The following is a 22,588-nucleotide window of genomic DNA, read 5'->3' on the forward strand; positions in this document are numbered from 1 at the left end:
AGGAATCAATATTCCATATACACTTTCCCAAATAACATAAATTCATATTTAGGTCTTTCCATATTCAAAATATTATATGAAGCGTTTGGTAGGGATCTCCACGCTTCATTCCGCCCCTGTATCCTGTATCTTTCGCGGTTTTCATCACATGGTTGGCCTGGCCGTAGTAATATCTGCAATGCATAGGAATATGTAACAGGTAATACGTTGAAAAGAAAAATGATAGACGCAAGTCTCTCATTTTCCAGGATGCCTACATGTTTTGGCCATGTTGATGTAAGAAGAAGAAGAAGAAGAAGAAGAAAAGCCAGCTCACTTCTGTGTAGTAGGGAACACAATCGAATTCATGTCCAATGTCTTCCAAAAATTTCAAAAATTGACGATGATTCAAGCCACGGGAACGGATAAAATTTATAGTATCTGAAACTGGTTTTAACACATGTTGGAACTTTAATTGCTTTGCGCATAATGCCTTTTGGTGAATAATACATTGAAAATTAGCAAATTTGAAATTTCTATCGGTCTCCCTTATTTCCACAAGCAGTTTTGCACCAACACCATTTTTAGCCCCAAACATAGTTGGTGCACTATCCGTTAAATACTAAACTAGCTAGCTTTTCCAAAGGTAAATTATACTGTAATATATCCTCTTGTAGTTTGTCGAAAACATCCTTTCATATTTTATATAAAAATCAGTGGTGTTTTTTTTTGTGACAATTTGAGACGGGGCTACGCGGGCCGCATGCGGCCCGCAAACCCCCAGTTTGACATGCCTGTTTTACATCATTCGATTCCTTGCATTTTTTCACATAAGAAAAAATAGTTTAAATGAATTAACCACTCTCGATGTGTTTTAAAATGACCTTTATTTGTTCGAAAATCTGCGGTGTGCATCGTAACGAGCTTGAAAGTTTTCTGAAGTTCATCATACGCGGCTTACCCCTCTGTTATGGACATTTCATTCCTCATATGAATGACAACGATTTTATATGAAGTCAAAATAGAGTTCTTGCATTTGTTAATGCTCGTCAACATGTAGGATATAACTAAACGACCAAGAAAGTTATATTTGAAAGGCTAGAGACCTTTTTGTCAAGTTAAAATTTCCAGTAACTAGTTTTTTTTGTATGAGATGACCAATAACGATAAAAACTACATTCAAAAGAACGCAAAAGGACAACAAATAACCAATGTAAACTTAATACAAAGTTCCACAGGCACATGTTTTTCTTTCATTTTTAATGTTTATTTATTCTATACTCTACCATTTTGATGAAATTTACCGGCACGCAACTACTTTTTGAACATTTCGTTACAAATACTGAAAATCAGATTTGAATGAACTTTCATTGAAAGTTTTTCGAATAAAGTTAACTGCTTTTTAAATTCGTTTGATCTGTTTACAAATGTTTTTTTTAAAGACAAATATTTCCAGACTGACTTTTTTTTTTTACAATATTCAGGTCACAAGATACATGGCCGAATAATCATGTAAATTCAGGGAAATCCGTTCCTCTGTTTCCCCTCTGGTTTTATCATGCGCTTGTATTGTAACTTTTCATCGGAACTGCGGCTTTGTGACAGCACTTAAAGCTTTTAGATGTTCCTTAGGAGAATGTCTTATAGCTTGTCGCTTGGGTTTTGCGTCTATTTTAACTTCAACTACTCGTAACAAGGAATGCAATTGAACTACTGCGAGTCTACATTCTTGCTAGAAAACGTTCTCATGACAAATCCTACTTGTTGTTAGCACATGGGAATCGGACATTCCCAACTAGTAACCTTTATACTCTTCAATAAAGAACTCCCTGTGCACTTGCGATTCGCATTGTATTTCACTTTGAATCATGAAGCCACTATTTAAATGGAAAAAATATCACTTCTCCAGAGTACCGCGTTCCAATGTGATTCCGATTTGTTCAGGTACGGTAGCTAGCTACCGATCGGTTCGGAACGTCTGTCTATATAGTACCTTACATATGTAAGGTCCATTCATTCATTCATTCATACCTCGAGCACATCGTCATAATCAAATTCACTTTTTCCTTCGCTATGCCACGGTTCCTGGGACCTTTTCACGGTTTGTCTAGGTGGGTATAAGAGCAAAAAACGTTTAAAAAGGAGCCTGAAGGAGATTTTTCAAATTTTAAAATGACTATGAAGTTTTCGAAATTAAATTTCGAGATCTTATTTTGAGGACAGCTCTCAAAAGTTTCGTAAAAACGTGTTTCGAAACTTTTTCCACCTTGACACCCCTGAGCCGATGAAGATCTACACTACCCAGTAACAACAAACCAACAACACTACACTACCACACATTATTAATTCACTGTCGATATCGGTTGGCTGGGCATTTTAATTCGCTTTTCATATTTCTGCTTTCGGCTTCAGCTAAAGTGAAGTTACTTTTCTTTTTCGAGCTCACACGCCCGTATCCCGCTCGTTCGTTCGTCGTCGAGGCCCCACAATTATTCGGTATTTGATCCGAGGCGATTTCATTGTGCCAGACCAGACCATCAGCCAACAAGCGAACGACTTGGGACTTGGACCGCATGACTAACTACAAAGCTGGGTACTTTGAATCGTCAGGTTGTCTTAATGTGGAGTTGGTAAAACTGTCACCTTTTGGAGGAATGTTTCTTTCTTTGAACCTTGAGCTGATTGCGGTAATGAGTATATGCGTCTGATGGCTTAAGCACCGAACCGAACCAGATTAGAGATCATTGACAGCGGTGGCCTCTGTTATTCTTGGAACAGACTACAGAACACACGTTGATCGTTAAGAAGTCAGGAACCTCCCGAGAGTGATAAGACCAAGCAAGCACTCTGCCGTTGAGAGAACAAAATGTCCCGTATCTGTCATGTAATGGTATTCTCTTTGTTAGGTTACACTTACTTTGAGTAGAGCTGAGGAGAACTGCCGAGTATAGACAAGCCTCTTCTGCTGGAGCTGGATCTTCTTCACAGACACCAGAGCTCTCGTAACGACCTAGATAGTTGTTATCGTTTGCAACACCAATTATCACACACTGCCAGGGGCTAGGTCAAGCTCGTCAAACCTCAGCTGAGAACGACCTGTTAAAGACTCTTCGCTCGTTGGATGCTGCAGATCTTCTTCTTCACAAGGATCCCAGCCTCTCGTCAGCGGCTTGAACACTTTTCCGATGCTCTTCACACCGACACTGCCTTGATCGATCGAGCCAATCAATGTTCGCAATTTTCACCATCCACAAACCACTTGCCACATCCAAGATCAGTGTCACTGATCTAACAAACTGCGAATTGATGAACTCCCAACTCCAAATTTCTTGCTACACCAAAGAAACACCCGATTTCTTCACTTGATCGACCGATTGGCCCGCTTTTACCATCTCTTTATGGGTACCACACTTGATGAGCGATGATCATCAACACTCGTACCCAGACACAGGTTCAAAAGGCTATTAGAAAGATATCAATCGTTAATCACTTTATCACCCCGTAGCTACCTGATTTTCGACTTTCCCAAACAATCAAAATCGGAGATCTCTGGTCGAAAAGATAATCAACAAACGGCTCCCGAGTCCGTTGTAATCTTCCAGTCAATGGTTACTGGAGCACACGTTTCCCCATACAATAAACAAAAAAAAATCCGAGAGAAAAAAACTATTAAATAGATCAGAGCTCAAAGTCGCACAAAACAACCGCGATCGAACAGCGAGCAATCAACACTGGACTGGCTGGCTGCATTGAACCAAACTTACCGGAGACAAACGGATTGAACAAAAAAGCAGAAAAAAAGAGCGAGGAAGCTGCAGCAAACCCGGAATCGAGGTATGACGGACGACGATCGCGACTCGCGGCTATGAGAAGTGGGAGAAAGCACTGACTGATTTACGGAATTCGTATCGAAAACGGGTTCAAAACTACGAGAGGCACGGTGCACGGTGTCATCCGCTTCGAACGGCGGTCAACACTCGACTGAAGATCGTCATCCATCGATCGTCAAGGCGAGTAGTGATGATGATTGCCCAGTCCAGCATATGTGAGGACGGCCCCAATCATCAGCCTGGGCCTGCCCATCATAGCAAGTTTGAAGCTCTCTTGGGGAGCACGGGGACGGGATCCAAAACAAAACCGCGCGCACAAAATCTGGAGAAAGAGCGTGGCGCGGATCAGCCGGATCAGCACATGTGTGGAGAAGAGAGCTTTTTGGGTGTGGGGATGATCGAAAAGTTTTATCTTTCACAAATTTTCAAAATGACAAAAATGACACAAATGACAAAAATGACAAAAATGACAAAAATGACAAAAATGACAAAAATGACAAAAATGACAAAAATAACAAAAATGTAAAAAAAAATGACAGAAATGGCAAAAATGACAAAAATGACAAAAATGACAAAAATGACAAAAATGACAAAAATGACAAAAATGACAAAAATGACAAAATTGACAAAAATGACAAACATGACAAAAATGACAAAAATGACAAAAATGACAAAAATGACAAAAATGACAAAAATGACAAAAATGACAAAAATGACAAAAATGACAAAAATGACAAAAATGACAAAAATGACAAAAATGACAAAAATGACAAAAATGACAAAAATGACAAAAATGACAAAAATGACAAAAATGACAAAAATGACAAAAATGACAAAAATGACAAAAATGACAAAAATGACAAAAATGACAAAAATGACAAAAATGACAAAAATGACAAAAATGACAAAAATGACAAAAATGACAAAAATGACAAAAATGACAAAAATGACAAAAATGACAAAAATGACAAAAATGACAAAAATGACAAAAATGACAAAAATGACAAAAATGACAAAAATGACAAAAATGACAAAAATGACAAAAATGACAAAAATGACAAAAATGACAAAAATGACAAAAATGACAAAAATGACAAAAATGACAAAAATGACAAAAATGACAAAAATGACAAAAATGACAAAAATGACAAAAATGACAAAAATGACAAAAATGACAAAAATGACAAAAATGACAAAAATGACAAAAATGACAAAAATGACAAAAATGACAAAAATGACAAAAATGACAAAAATGACAAAAATGACAAAAATGACAAAAATGACAAAAATGACAAAAATGACAAAAATGACAAAAATGACAAAAATGACAAAAATGACAAAAATGACAAAAATGACAAAAATGACAAAAATGACAAAAATGACAAAAATGACAAAAATGACAAAAATGACAAAAATGACAAAAATGACAAAAATGAAAAAAATGACAAAAATGACAAAAATGACAAAAATGACAAAAATGACAAAAATGACAAAAATGACAAAAATGACAAAAATGACAAAAATGACAAAAATGACAAAAATGACAAAAATGACAAAAATGACAAAAATGACAAAAATGACAAAAATGACAAAAATGACAAAAATGACAAAAATGACAAAAATGACAAAAATGACAAAAATGACAAAAATGACAAAAATGACAAAAATGACAAAAATGACAAAAATGACAAAAATGACAAAAATGACAAAAATGACAAAAATGACAAAAAATGACAAAAATGACAAAAATGACAAAAATGACAAAAATGACAAAAATGACAAAAATGACAAAAATGACAAAAATGATAAAAATGACAAAAATGACAAAAATGACAAAAATGACAAAAATGACAAAAATGATAAAAATGATAAAAATGACAAAAATGACAAAAATGACAAAAATGACAAAAATGACAAAAATGACAAAAATGACAAAAATGGCAAAATGACAAAAATGACAAAAATGACAAAAAATGACAAAAATGACAAAAATGACAAAAATGACAAAAATGACAAAAATGACAAAAATGACAAAAATGACAAAAATGACAAAAATGACAAAAATGACAAAAATGACAAAAATGACAAAAATGACAAATGACAAAAATGACAAAAATGACAAAAATGACAAAAATGACAAAAATGACAAAAATGACAAAAATGACAAAAATGACAAAAATGACAAAAATGACAAAAATGACAAAAATGACAAAAATGACAAAAATGACAAAAATGACAAAAATGACAAAAATGACAAAAATGACAAAAATGACAAAAATGACAAAAATGACAAAAATGACAAAAATGACAAAAATGACAAAAATGACAAAAATGACAAAAATGACAAAAATGACAAAAATGACAAAAATGACAAAAATGACAAAAATGACAAAAATGACAAAAATGACAAAAATGACAAAAATGACAAAAATGACAAAAATGACAAAAATGACAAAAATGACAAAAAATGACAAAAATGACAAAAATGACAAAAATGACAAAAATGACAAAAATGACAAAAATGACAAAAATGACAAAAATGACAAAAATGACAAAAATGACAAAAATGACAAAAATGACAAAAATGACAAAAATGACAAAAATGACAAAAATGACAAAAATGACAAAAATGACAAAAATGACAAAAATGACAAAAATGACAAAAATGACAAAAATGACAAAAATGACAAAAATGACAAAAATGACAAAAATGACAAAAATGACAAAAATGACAAAAATGACAAAAATGACAAAAATGACAAAAATGACAAAAATGACAAAAATGACAAAAATGACAAAAATGACAAAAATGACAAAAATGACAAAAATGACAAAAATGACAAAAATGACAAAAATGACAAAAATGACAAAAATGACAAAAATGACAAAAATGACAAAAATGACAAAAATGACAAAAATGACAAAAATGACAAAAATGACAAAAATGACAAAAATGACAAAAATGACAAAAATGACAAAAATGACAAAAATGACAAAAATGACAAAAATGACAAAAATGACAAAAATGACAAAAATGACAAAAATGACAAAAATGACAAAAATGACAAAAATGACAAAAATGACAAAAATGACAAAAATGACAAAAATGACAAAAATGACAAAAATGACAAAAATGACAAAAATGACAAAAATGACAAAAATGACAAAAATGACAAAAATGACAAAAATGACAAAAATGACAAAAATGACAAAAATGACAAAAATGACAAAAATGACAAAAATGACAAAAATGACAAAAATGACAAAAATGACAAAAATGACAAAAATGACAAAAATGACAAAAATGACAAAAATGACAAAAATGACAAAAATGACAAAAATGACAAAAATGACAAAAATGACAAAAATGACAAAAATGACAAAAATGACAAAAATGACAAAAATGACAAAAATGACAAAAATGACAAAAATGACAAAAATGACAAAAATGACAAAAATGACAAAAATGACAAAAATGACAAAAATGACAAAAATGACAAAAATGACAAAAATGACAAAAATGACAAAAATGACAAAAATGACAAAAATGACAAAAATGACAAAAATGACAAAAATGACAAAAATGACAAAAATGACAAAAATGACAAAAATGACAAAAATGACAAAAATGAAAAAAATGATAAAAATGATAAAAATGATAAAAATGACAAAAATGACAAAAATGACAAAAATGACAAAAATGACAAAAATGACAAAAATGACAAAAATGACAAAAATGACAAAATGACAAAAATGACAAAAATGACAAAAATGACAAAAATGACAAAAATGACAAAAATGACAAAAATGACAAAAATGACAAAAATGACAAAAATGACAAAAATGACAAAAATGACAAAAATGACAAAAATGACAAAAATGACAAAAATGACAAAAATGACAAAAATGACAAAAATGACAAAAATGACAAAAATGACAAAAATGACAAAAATGACAAAAATGACAAAAATGACAAAAATGACAAAAATGACAAAAATGACAAAAATGACAAAAATGACAAAAATGACAAAAATGACAAAAATGACAAAAATGACAAAAATGACAAAAATGACAAAAATGACAAAAATGACAAAAATGACAAAAATGACAAAAATGACAAAAATGACAAAAATGACAAAAATGACAAAAATGACAAAAATGACAAAAATGACAAAATGACAAAAATGACAAAAATGACAAAAATGACAAAAATGACAAAAATGACAAAAATGACAAAAATGACAAAAATGACAAAAATGACAAAAATGACAAAAATGACAAAAATGACAAAAATGACAAAAATGACAAAAATGACAAAAATGACAAAAATGACAAAAATGACAAAAATGACAAAAATGACAAAAATGACAAAAATGACAAAAATGACAAAAATGACAAAAATGACAAAAATGACAAAAATGACAAAAATGACAAAAATGACAAAAATGACAAAAATGACAAAAATGACAAAAATGACAAAAATGACAAAAATGACAAAAATGACAAAAATGACAAAAATGACAAAAATGACAAAAATGACAAAAATGACAAAAATGACAAAAATGACAAAAATGACAAAAATGACAAAAATGACAAAAATGACAAAAATGACAAAAATGACAAAAATGACAAAAATGACAAAAATGACAAAAATGACAAAAATGACAAAAATGACAAAAATGACAAAAATGACAAAAATGACAAAAATGACAAAAATGACAAAAATGACAAAAATGACAAAAATGACAAAAATGACAAAAATGACAAAAATGACAAAAATGACAAAAATGACAAAAATGACAAAAATGACAAAAATGACAAAAATGACAAAAATGACAAAAATGACAAAAATGACAAAAATGACAAAAATGACAAAAATGACAAAAATGACAAAAATGACAAAAATGACAAAAATGACAAAAATGACAAAAATGACAAAAATGACAAAAATGACAAAAATGACAAAAATGACAAAAATGACAAAAATGACAAAAATGACAAAAATGACAAAAATGACAAAAATGACAAAAATGACAAAAATGACAAAAATGACAAAAATGACAAAAATGACAAAAATGACAAAAATGACAAAAATGACAAAAATGACAAAAATGACAAAAATGACAAAAATGACAAAAATGACAAAAATGACAAAAATGACAAAAATGACAAAAATGACAAAAATGACAAAAATGACAAAAATGACAAAAATGACAAAAATGACAAAAATGACAAAAATGACAAAAATGACAAAAATGACAAAAATGACAAAAATGACAAAAATGACAAAAATGACAAAAATGACAAAAATGACAAAAATGACAAAAATGACAAAAATGACAAAAATGACAAAAATGACAAAAATGACAAAAATGACAAAAATGACAAAAATGACAAAAATGACAAAAATGACAAAAATGACAAAAATGACAAAAATGACAAAAATGACAAAAATGACAAAAATGACAAAAATGACAAAAATGACAAAAATGACAAAAATGACAAAAATGACAAAAATGACAAAAATGACAAAAATGACAAAAATGACAAAAATGACAAAAATGACAAAAATGACAAAAATGACAAAAATGACAAAAATGACAAAAATGACAAAAATGACAAAAATGACAAAAATGACAAAAATGACAAAAATGACAAAAATGACAAAAATGACAAAAATGACAAAAATGACAAAAATGACAAAAATGACAAAAATGACAAAAATGACAAAAATGACAAAAATGACAAAAATGACAAAAATGACAAAAATGACAAAAATGACAAAAAATGACAAAAATGACAAAAATGACAAAAATGACAAAAATGACAAAAATGACAAAAATGACAAAAATGACAAAAATGACAAAAATGACAAAAATGACAAAAATGACAAAAATGACAAAAATGACAAAAATGACAAAAATGACAAAAATGACAAAAATGACAAAAATGACAAAAATGACGAAAATGACGAAAATGACAAAAATGACAAAAATGACAAAAATGACAAAAATGACAAAAATGACAAAAATGACAAAAACGACAAAAATGACAAAAATGACAAAAATGACAAAAATGACAAAAATGACAAAAATGACAAAAATGACAAAAATGACAAAAATGACAAAAATGACAAAAATGACAAAAATGACAAAAATGACAAAAATAACAAAAATGACAAAAATGACAAAAATGACAAAAATGACAAAAATGACACAAATGACAAAAATGACACAAATGACAAAAATGACACAAATGACAAAAATGACAAAAATGACAAAAATGACAAAAATGACAAAAATGACAAAAATGACAAAAATGACAAAAATGACAAAAATGACAAAAATGACAAAAATGACAAAAATGACAAAAATGACAAAAATGACAAAAATGACAAAATGACAAAAATGACAAAAATGACAAAAATGACAAAAATGACAAAAATGACAAAAATGACAAAAATGACAAAAATGACAAAAATGACAAAAATGACAAAAATGACAAAAATGACAAAAATGACAAAAATGACAAAAATGACAAAAATGACAAAAATGACAAAAATGACAAAAATGACAAAAATGACAAAAATGACAAAAATGACAAAAATGACAAAAATGACAAAAATGACAAAAATGACAAAAATGACAAAAATGACAAAAATGACAAAAATGACAAAAATGACAAAAATGACAAAAATGACAAAAATGACAAAAATGACAAAAATGACAAAAATGACAAAAATGACAAAAATGACAAAAATGACAAAAATGACAAAAATGACAAAAATGACAAAAATGACAAAAATGACAAAACTGACAAAAATGACAAAAATGACAAAAATGACAAAAATGACAAAAATGACAAAAATGACAAAAATGACAAAAATGACAAAAATGACAAAAATGACAAAAATGACAAAAATGACAAAAATGACAAAAATGACAAAAATGACAAAAATGACAAAAATGACAAAAATGACAAATATGACAAAAATGACAAAAATGACAAAAATGACAAAAATGACAAAAATGACAAAAATGACAAAAATGACAAAAATGACAAAAATGACAAAAATGACAAAAATGACAAAAATGACAAAAATGACAAAAATGACAAAAATGACAAAAATGACAAAAATGACAAAAATGACAAAAATGACAAAAATGACAAAAATGACAAAAATGACAAAAATGACAAAAATGACAAAAATGACAAAAATGACAAAAATGACAAAAATGACAAAAATGACAAAAATGACAAAAATGACAAAAATGACAAAAATGACAAAAATGACAAAAATGACAAAAATGACAAAAATGACAAAAATGACAAAAATGACAAAAATGACAAAAATGACAAAAATGACAAAAATGACAAAAATGACAAAAATGACAAAAATGACAAAAATGACAAAAATGACAAAAATGACAAAAATGACAAAAATGACAAAAATGACAAAAATGACAAGGATGATATTATTTACACATTAAAGTTTGAAAAGTTTAATTTGAGTAAGCTAAGCATGAATTCAAATCAGCACTATTGTTAGTTGTTTCGTTCTTCAAAAAAAATTGTAACAGCATTAGGATAACTTGTTAGTGTTTATTGAAGTAAACTTTTTTTGAAATACACAAACTTTCATTTAAAGGGTTTGTTAATTGCAGATTTTAACGTACATATTCTAGATCCAAATATTATAATAGTTCGGTAGATAACTATCGTTATCATTGCTCACACCTCAAAGAACGACCAATAAATATGCCTATCACCTGGGGGTATTTGTACCCTATTGATAAAATGCTACCGATAACAGGAAAAAACAACACTCCTTTGTCGATGATTATGTGGCTGGTTTTGTCCCATAGGAAAAGTTTTTTCCCCTCTACGATAACGGGGAAAACTGGTGTTATCAGCTGTGTTTTTCCGATAACCGAGCAATTCAGTGATAATAACTTTCGGAAATATCTTTGATGGGCCGAAGAATGTCCTATAGAGCTATTTGTGTAATTTTTAATGTTTTTCCATTGAGAAACTAAGCATACTTTACAAAAGAAAACTTCAAAGAAAATTTCATACCCATACTATTATAATTGGGTTTAATGAAAATAAATTTTAAATTTTTTTTGTTCTGGTAGAAAGTATCTCTAAATCCAACTGGTTTACCTTCCAACCATCGTCGCCCCCTAAATATAAATCGCAAGTACGATATGCCAATATATTACCGATTATATTGGAATCCGGTTGTAAATCTCGCTGGATTGTTGTAGGCTTAGGACGTTGCCTCCGGGAAACTCTCCGTTGCGGATTGTCTGCTGGTTTGAAAAATTCTTAACAATGGCAGTCGATAAATAAGTACGGTCGGCTCTTCGATGCCACTGATCAGTTCCGGTAGTGTTCTTGAAAGAAATATTCTACTCGCAGCTCGGATGGATATCATTGGGATTCTTAATAATAGTGAAAGTTCCAGCCGTTGGAAAAATGAATGGAAAGCTAGGGCGTCAAACAATATGGTGTCGAAATCGCAATCGCGGGAAATCCTTGGATATTGGGAACATTCGGTGAAAATTCTGACCACGCAGCAGCGGACGTCTTTTACTGTGGTGGTTATTCTTATTATGGTGTTGGCTATCTTCGGAAATGTTCTGACGATCATAACCAACATTCGCAGGTAAGAAATAATTGCAATCGGAACTTGTGAGCTTTCATCCATATTTATCATATTTTCATGGAACACCAACAATACTAAGCATTTATTTCTAGGGCAAAGAAAATTTATCAATAAATCAAATAACTTGAAAAAATGAGAAATTACCAAAAACTTACACAGTACACAAAAATGCGAGAAAATCTAAATGGACCGAAAATTTATAAAAAAAAATCGGCGAGCTAAATCTCACTATCGTCATAATTTATAAACCATAATCTATAAAACTATTAAGAATTTTCGAATCACATGAACAGCCATGTTAGATTTTCATTTCATTGTGTAATTCATATTTTTTAAGTTCTTCAAGTTGAAACAATTTTAACTTTTTCAAAATAGATAACAGATTGCACCATGCGTAGGCGTAACTGTGTATCTGAAAATAAACTACTGCTGATACCAGAACACATGAGGTAATTTAAATAAAAAAAATTATAACCTTTTGGCACCTTTTGATCTCACATAAAACATAGCTCAGGAAAACAAGCAACATTTAGATAAACGAATGCCATTTCAGAAAGGAGGTATTTACTAAGAGTTTTTCCTTTTTTTTTTTATTATACATATAAACATTATCCCTGGATACTTGATTCCTCAGCTATATCTCGAAACTAGAATATCTCACATACATCAAACGTTCTAGAAAAATTTGACAAATAGAACAAAATAATAGACCTGTTGTCTCTACTACATATATATACACAGTAAATTTTCGCCTCGGTTTCCAGCAAAAAAATTGCTGGAAATCCAGGATCAATTAAAATTTTTGCTGGAAACCAGCTAATATGATTCGTTTTGCTGACTTTTCCAGCGCTTGTTCTTTTTTGTGGAAATTTTCCAGCAATTGATCCATATTGCTGGAAAACCAGCAATCGATCTGTCAGATTCGGAACTTTGTAATTTTGGAGAGTTAACTTTAGGTGATAGAAAAGAAAGAGTTCGAAGTTTGAAGTTGTCCAATATAAAAAAAACTCTCAAAGCTAATCATTCGGTAAGTAGATTGTTTAGCATAAATTTGATAAGAATGCTGACAATGTTTTTCTTACTTTACAGACTTATTCAATTTTTAAATTCTGGCCGGATAGTTACTGAAAGAATTTTGCTGGTTTCCAGCACAAAAAAGTTTGCTGTGTACCTTCTATATAAGACTAAAAATATTTTGTTTTATCTTTAACTTCCCACAAATTTGAACTATAATCAGTCATACCAAAATTGGGGCAGAATGCCCACAAGACCACGTGTTTTACGCTCAAACTTTGAATGCTGCTAACTTTCGAGAAAACACAAACAAATTTCGTCCTTGTTCGAAATAAAAAGGTGCAATATTCGACTGGGAAAAATTAACTGCCACCATGTTTGCCATGAATTTCGTTGCCTACCTGAAGGCGTTTTACCTATCAGGATATAAAAAAGTGTAGGGGAGATTGGGGATACTTGATCCCCTTTTCTTATTTTCACCATATCTTTTTGGAAAAATTTAGCAACTCGCCGTCTTTGACATTTTCTGACAGCTTGTAACTTCAAGTTTCTATGCTCCAAAAATTTTGAACGATACTTGAACCCGTTGATGAACTAGAAGCATTTTCGTGGGAGTAAAAAAATTGCGATTTTTTTTAAGTTAGGGGAGACTTGATCCCCTATTGAAGAAGACTTGATCTTTTATTCAGGAAGCCCTAATCCTTGTATAAAAATCAAACAAAACCCCAAGATAGAATGTTAATTGACTATTTTGGTCATGTTTGTTCTCATTTCACAATTTATAGCAGACATAAGAAGAAAATTCTATAACTTTGTCTCAACGCTAATAACATTGCATACTTGAAGGTGCTATTTTTTTTATAATGAAAAGAGAAAATTAATTATTTTTGTTCTTTTCTTCATACAAATGTTTGATAAATATTAGTTTTTGGATAAATATTAGTAATTTCGTAATCAGCAATCATAACGATCAATTCAGAAGAAGAATATGCTATTTGGAAGGGGGATCAATTGTACCCAACTCTAGGGGATCAATTCTACCCATAATCAACATTTTAGAAAACTTTTTCTGAAAAAGTTGAGAGTTTTCCATTGCTTTGAAAATATGGCATTATGAAGTTCATTTTACGCTCGAACGATTGATACATTGGAACAAATATTTTTTTCATATTTATCCCATGTAAGGAACATTTTAAAATGATGAAAAAAGATCTTCAAGTTTCATTTTTGAAATTTTTCAAACAAAGTTCAATTACTCAAGCAATTATTTTGTTAAAATTTATTAAACTACAAGCATTGTTATTTCGCTCATTTTGGCACATTTTTCTAGAACATTTGATCTTTGTAAGACATTCCAGTTTCGAGATATAGCTGAGGATTTTTTAATCATTGTTCCATTTATTACCACCCTTTCGGTATGGTGCGTTCGGTATGTCCACTTGTTTTGGCATTCAAAATATTATCAAAATCGTGTTTTTATCATATTCATTCTTTTTGATAATACGTAAATCTGATCCCTGAGTCGTCGTAAACTTTCAATTTGGTTCTTAGACAAACAGCAAGTTAAACAGCAATTATCCTTAACTGGTTTGTCTTGTATAGTTTTCCCCTAACTATCGGTTGTGATTTTAGAAAGTTGAAAAAAAAAACTAACGAACTGCTACGATTCTTTTGTCTCTGAATATAGCAAAGCATGGCTCGGTGAAAATGAGTGATTTTCCAGTGAGTCCTCAGCGAGAAATAGACGAGTAATTTCTTCAAATATATAAATCTGACAAATCCAATGCTGAATCTTTGAAGTTAGTATAAAGGCCAATATAACATTACATCTCAAGGCGCTTTAAAAATTGTCGACTATGTTTTTGAAACACAGATAATGATTATATACTGTCAACTGGGGCATCATGCAACATTTTTCAACTTCAATGGCTTCTAAAATCTTAATGCCTACAGATAATCATTCCTCTTGTACATCAAAAGTTTTAAGGTTGATGGGACACCAAATTGAAGTAGTCAGAAAAATGATTGGTTTTACCAGTTATTTTTAAATTTTCAAAAACATGCGATTTTCACCCTATTAAGAAAATGGGGTAAGTTGTAACAAACTCAGTTATTATTAGAGATGTACCGAATAGTGGTATTCGGCGAACGGCCGAATACCGAATATTGACCTTTTCAACTATTCGGCCAAACGAATATTCGGCCGAATATTCGGTCGAATATTTTATTGAGTTTTCAATACAAATACTTTATTTCTACTGCTATTTACAATAGAAATCTTCTTTTTCTGCCATCTTAATGTCCCTCTTGCTTTTCAGTCGATTATTTCCAACCAGATGTATCAGAACTTCATTAAGTAGATGTCTCTTTGATTTCTAAAATGTCACCATTAGCTGAAACGACATTAGATGACTTGTCGCTTCTAGGACGTTTATCACAAAAGAGATTAGATTCCAGTGAAATCGGGGACAAAACATGTTAAAACAGGTGTTAAGCTTAGAATTAGATGTCTAACTTTTGCTAGATGTGATCAAAAAAGTTGACGATGATCTTTAAGCTTAGGCATACTGTACCTTCTACGACATGTATCCACACGGCTGGGTCTGAACATTTTTTTTTAAAAACTTGTAAAAAAAGGGAAATTTGACCAGAAACTAAGCATTATTCTTAAACATACAAGAGGAAAAAGAAATGAAATTACTTGAAATTCAAAGTTTTCATCGAATTACAACAGCAGTGTTCAAATCGTATCAAACGAATAAATTTACTTTAAGAATCGTTTTGTAACAGAAAATCTAAAAAATTTCAAAAAGATTTTTTGATTTTTTTTTATTTGATCACGCTAAAAATCTTGATGAACCCTGGTAAAATCCGGAAAGTTTAAAAAAATATGTGGTCATCCTGATTCTGACTGTTTAACTTTTTTTCGAATTCTTCATTTGGTTTATGGGCAAGCCTGAATATATCAAGAAAATTTGGATAAAACGATAATCAAAGTATATAGCTATCTTCAGTGAAACATTCACTGATTCATCTGAAATGTTCAACTGAAATCATAAGTTTTTGATGATTTTGAAGATTGTTCAACATTACCTTTGCATATTAAATAAATTTCCCAACATCAGTTGAAAAATTTGAGAAGTCTGTTTTAAGAAAAATTTCAAATAATAAATATTCGGCCTATTCGGCCTATTCGGCCGAATACTTAGCTCAACTATTCGGTGAGCCGAATATTCGGCTTAACGGTTTTTTGGCGATATTCGGCGCCGAATATTCGGCCGACCGAATATTCGGTACATCTCTAGTTATTATTGAAAAAAACTTATGAAAACGTTTGAAAATTTTTAAGTTTTTTTTTATACATTTGTGATGTCATAACGCATAAAGTACTAATTACAGTAGTTTTTTGTTTTGTTCGAATAAAATTTTACATTTTTTCTGTCAAAAATGTTTTTAAGAAAAAAGTGTTAATCTGCTGCATACATTTAGGGGTAAAAAATACTACAAAATATTCTATTATCTTGAATCATGTATTAAATCTAAGGATGAATGAAATTTTAATGTTAACAAACGCATAATGCAAAACAATGATATTCCAGCATATCGAAACGCGATTCATGAGATATAGTTCTGATTTGCATTTTGTTGCATTTTGCCCCAGTCAGCTAACTGAATTATACAAATATTTATTTATAAAAATTTGGTGATTGTCCGAAAAATATTTATACATGAACAGTGTTGGTATTGTATAACGAAAGCATTATAAAGTTTGTAGGTGATTTCATAAAGCCAATCCGTCATACGAGGTAAAGTTTTTTACGGCATCGAAAAATGTAAAAATTTGTACATCTATTGCTCGATTTTTTTATTTTTTTATGAGAATCAAAAACTTTAAAAAACTCTTTCACGATGTTGAAAACTATGTTATCATCAATTTGTTATCATTCAATGATAACTTTATTACAGTATATTGAAATAAAAATTGAATGAGAGTTGTGGTATACAAATGTTGCATCTAACCCTGCTTTTGCATGATGCCACGTTTGACGGTATTAAATTAATGGTGCTGTGTGGTGTTAAAAAAGAGCAAAATGTAATATTTTACCAAAAATGGAAATGGTAATGCATTATGGTAGTATGGTAATGTAATTTCAAATTTTATGCTTATTTGAAATATTGAAGAATATTTCGACCAATTTAAACCACAAATCAATTTTGTTCTCCTAAATGCTCAACTCCACATTCCAGAGGGGTTTGAAAAATTACGCAAGGCAACATTTTTCCAAAGTGCAAAGTGTTGAAGAACTTATTTTGATTGATTTGGGTGCCTTGAATCCAAATATGTTATTAGTTTTATTTTCCAGACTTTTATTTTTTTAATAACTTTTGAAAAATGGTAAAAAAATCATTTATGAAAAGTCTGCCTTTTTTCATTGAACCTTAAAAATTTAAAATTAAGGTTTAAACCAATTATCAACTTTTATCAAGACCGCAATGTAGTAGATATGCACAGGCAAAGATGAAATATGAATTTGTACATTTGTTTATCTGTATAAAAAATCAACGGATCACATGTTGATCCAAATGATACCTTAAACATAAATAACTTATCAGAGTTAAAATTAAAATCCACTCGACACAGTTTTGAACACGTCTAAATGTTTCCTTCGGAACAAATTTCTCGAAACATCAAAGTCGAAATGCTCGGAAAAATGATTCCGAGTTTTTAAGATTTTGTCAAAATAGTCTTAGATAAAATAATTATGTTACTATTCATTTAAAAAAAAATCGATGAATTATGGCTGTTTCAATCCAGTATTGAATGATTCTTTTTAAATGATAAGTGACATTATTTATATTTAATATTTTGCCTGGACATATTTTCCACACGGAAGTAACATTAAACTTCTGCTAAAAAAAAGTTAAAGAAAATTTCTATTTGTTCCTACAGCCCATTCTGTAAAAAACGGAAGTTTCAAAGAATTTTCAACCAATTTGAGTAATGAATAAACAATATTCAAGTTCAGTTTTATTTTGTAGGATGTAGATTTGTTAGTTCATCAGTTATTAATGATTGATTCAACTCAAAACTCAACTCAACTCATTCTACAACTAAACATCATAGCAATTTATAAACACCATACCATCATTATTAAAAAAAATCCTTCTAAAGTATTAAAAATGTTTTTCTTCTTTAATTTGTTTCAAATTTCAAAGAAGTTTACCGAATTTTATAGAATCGCTTTTTTAGTTTTACTGATTTGTTAAGTCAAACTGTTTAAATTGTTTGTGATATTTCAATAGATTTTTCTTTGTTTTTCATTCTGTGCGTTGAAAAAATAATCTTCTTGAAAGCCTAGAAATCTAAATTTTTGATAAAAAAAAATTGTTTCTTCTTATTGTCTTTTCTAGGACTCAATATTCCAATAGAGAGCGACAAAATATTTAGAGCTTGAAATTTAGAACTAAAAATCCAGCGCTTGAAAATTATAATTTTTTACTTAATACTTGAAAATAATTTTTTAAATAACCTATGAAAAGTTCGGAAAAGGATTCGAAGTAACAAAATGATTATTTAAATGACAAATTTCACATGTTGTTTACTTTGAATCATGGTTTATTTCGAACCTGGTCTGAGATGTATGTTACAATTTGGATTTGATTTCTTTTTCAATCTGGTGTAATATTTTATAAATTCTATTTCTTTTTTAAAACCATTCTATTTGAAATACCTCATAAAGGGTGATACGGTCAAAATTTGGTCAATATCAACTTGACGTATTTCTTTCAATTTTGCATTTGAAAAACCTGAACACCTCTCATTTTAAAGGTGTGTGTGTAGAATGTTGCTCCTATTTTGATTTTGGAATTCACTCTTCAGTTGTCAAAATGCCGTCCAAGGAAGAAGAGCAGCCGAGCTACTCGCACGCAAAGCTGGCAAAATCGCTAAAAGTTGCCAAATCAACCGTTACAAATGTTATTAAAGTGTTTGGGGAACGTTTGTCGACAGCCAGGAAGTCTGGATCGGGGGAATCGAAAACCGGAAGCCGCTGAGACGACAAAGAGAGTTGCTGATAGGTTCAAGCGAAACCCTAACATCTCTCTCCGAGATGCCGCAAATAAGCTGGGTGTATCGTCTACAACCGTGCATCGATCCAAAAAAAACGAGCCGGACTATCGACTTACAAGAAGGTAGTGACTCCAAATCGCGATGATAAACAAAATACGACGGTCAAAGCGCGATCTCGGAGGCTGTACACGACGACGCTGACGAAGTTTGACTGCGTGGTAATGGACGACGAAACCTACGTCAAAGCCGACTACAGGCAGCTTCCGGGACAGGAGTTTTATACGGCAAAAGGAAGGGGAAAGGTAGCAGATATTTTCAAGCACATGAAACTGTCAAAGTTCGTCAAATTTACGTGAAAGAGTGTTTGCCTGCTGCCTTTCCTGAAGAAACACGATTGTTCCGTACTGGATTTGGCATCTTGACATTACGGTAAAAAGGCCATGGGGTGGTACGCCGCCAACAAGATGCAGGTGGTTCCCAAGGACAAGAACCCTCCCAACACGCCAGAGCTCCGTCCAATTGATAAATACTGGGCTATTGTCAAGCGGAACCTAAAGAAGACCAAAAAAACTGCAAAGGACGAGCAGCAGTTCAAGGCAAACTGGCTTTCTGCGGCGAAGAAGGTGAACAAGGGGGCTGTACAAAATCTGATGGCAGAGGTTAAGCGTAAGGCCCGGCAATTCGGATTTGGAAAAACGGAAGCCTAACTGAATATTTTTCCTGAATTATATACTAATTAAACTTGAAAAAGAAATTTAATTTGATTTTTTAAATACACGATTCCACCGATTTACATGCTTTTTCCCTTGACCAAATTTTGACCGTATCACCCTTTTCCTTTAATCTTTTAGAAGTTGCACTCGTTTTTTTTATTTATACAATTATTACTTAAGTCAATATTTTTTAAGAAGAAAAAAAAAGGAAGGGCAATAATATCATATTTCTCTGCACTGATTCTTATGTCCGATGCTTTAAATTCTGGTTGTATTTGAAATTTTCATTCGCATTCTCTTTCTGGTTTCTATTTCTAAAATATTGATTTTAAAATTGTAAACCAGACTGATTAACATTTATTTTCAAACAAATTTACAGTACGAATATTTTATCGACACTTTTTAAGAACTAGATTTTTGTTTGAATCAAAATTGTGAAAAATTTGATTCAGATTTGTGAGAAGTTGAATTTCTCTAACTTTGAAAAAAATCCATTTTCACCAGACACTACAGTTCCTGTTCATCTCATTTTGCGATAACCACAAATGCTCAAAATTAAGTTTGGAAAATGTTAAAAATTTCATCGACAGTTATTCGCTTTCTAGTTGATAAGCTTGGCTGCAGACTATAATAGGCTTATTATTGGCTTAACATGAGTTTTTCGTGAATGAACAATTTGATCAAGAGTACAATCTGTAGCTTCAAGTCATGATCAATTATAGTTTAATTGGCACAACAATCTATAATGAAGATTGGTAAAAATTGCTTTGCTGTTATATGTATGTAATTTAAAAATTTAAGGCATCTTATGAATTGAAAAATTAATTTTTAATTGAATTTTTCTATTTCTAGAGAACAACGTCATTTGTTTCGCATTTGTTTGCTGTCCCTGGCATTGAGTGACATATCGTTCGTGACTATTACAACCGTTGTATATCTGTCACAATTCGATACCGAATACAGTCCATTATGGGTTAGTTCCAATATTCAACTGAACAAATCATTCAATTTCGTATGTAAACAATTTCTTTTTTTTTTTCCAAATTATAGAGTCTCGGCGAGCTGATGTGCACTTTCGCGCCGTTTTTCCAAACACTGGCAATTCTGGTCAACAGCATAACTCTGGTGGCGATTGCCCTGGATCGATACATGGCCGTAGTGAGAATAACGAAGGGCACTTGGCAGCCAAGTGGATTGTTTTGTGTGACGTGTGCTGTTTTGATTTGGGGACTTGCAGCTGGTATATCTAGTCCTATGTTGACGTTGTACGAAATTTACCACGTGTTCATCCTGATCTCCGACCCTCAACAACCGAATGTAATCACCGACTTTTTCATGGCTGAAATGTGTGCTACTGATAAGACCAAAAACGGGTACTACTTTGGAATAATTTTCGCAATCATTTTTCTACCTTTGGTGTTGGCATTTCTCTGGCTTAACACAGTGATAGCGAAGGAAATTTGGAAACGTAGAAATCCGGTTGATCGTAGCAAGAAAGGGAAGAAACCTACACCAAACGAAAGTTCTAGCGATCGGAAAACCACGACCACCAATTTGAGTTCATGTCCCCCAAACGATCGGAACCGAATTTTCACAATTCAACAGAACAGATGCACCTGTTCCAACTGTCTGGATGCCAATAGCCCACCACGTGAGCCTCCACCTCCTCCACCACCCCCACATCCATCAACGGCTCGCAGCTCAGCAACCAACACCCGCAAGAAACGCCAGCTCCGGATGTTCAAAGTCATTGTTGTGCTCATGGTTATGTTCCTAGTTTGTCGATTGCCCACGTGGGTTTTCCTCCTGGTCAAACTCTATGGAGTGGCCAACACTAACCTATACTGGGTGCTGCACTACACTTTTGGCATTATGGCTATGCTCAACGGAGCCTTAAATCCGCTGCTGTACACCTTCCTAGGGGAAACCATCAAGGTGTCTATGTTTCTGAAAACTAAGTGCATACAGTTGACTGTTGAACCGTGCCGTCGAACTGTTCGTTGGGTAAAGTCCGGTTTTAACAGTCAAACTCGAAAACATTCTACGTCCCGGAAAAAATCTCACCGAGATGGAATATTCTTCGGAGATTGAAACTGGAGTTAATAATAAGGGGAAAAGTCTGTAAATTGCAACAATTTTCAAATATATCAGCACCGGTAATGTTCGTTTCAGATTGAACATTAGTTACTCGAGAAATAGGAAAAGAAATTCCATACGCCAATTTAAATCGCCTAAAGGTAGACTACGAAAACGCTGGCGAATCTGGTGGAAGTCTTTGGTTGGGGTGTTCAAAATTTATTTATTTTCAATAAAA

General features: G+C 31.4%; 2 protein-coding genes across 8 annotated transcripts in view; one reads left to right on the forward strand and one right to left on the reverse strand.

The window, feature by feature from the left end:
- Positions 1–3,947, reverse strand: part of LOC129747527 (sphingomyelin phosphodiesterase) — a 78,177-nt gene extending 74,230 nt beyond the window's left edge. For 4 of the 7 annotated variants that reach the window (XR_008737518.1, XM_055741789.1, XM_055741788.1 and 1 more), the window contains exon 1: positions 2,897–3,947. The gene's annotated coding sequence lies outside the window, so the exon portion shown is untranslated. The remainder of the gene's footprint in view (positions 1–2,896) is intronic. The other 3 variants (XR_008737520.1, XR_008737519.1, XR_008737521.1) reach the window with 3 other exon arrangements.
- An 8,220-nt stretch (positions 3,948–12,167) lies between these two features.
- LOC129743218 (neuropeptide receptor npr-1) lies at positions 12,168–22,365 on the forward strand. Its single transcript, XM_055735197.1, has 3 exons — positions 12,168–12,477; positions 21,127–21,247; positions 21,325–22,365. Exons 1-3 carry the CDS (start codon positions 12,179–12,181, stop codon positions 22,363–22,365), a joined length of 1,461 nt encoding a protein of 486 aa, XP_055591172.1. The 5' UTR covers positions 12,168–12,178.
- Positions 22,366–22,588: the final 223 nt, after the last annotated feature.

Source organism: Uranotaenia lowii, chromosome 2 (assembly GCF_029784155.1).
Source record: "Uranotaenia lowii strain MFRU-FL chromosome 2, ASM2978415v1, whole genome shotgun sequence".
Classification (NCBI taxonomy): domain Eukaryota; kingdom Metazoa; phylum Arthropoda; class Insecta; order Diptera; family Culicidae; genus Uranotaenia; species Uranotaenia lowii.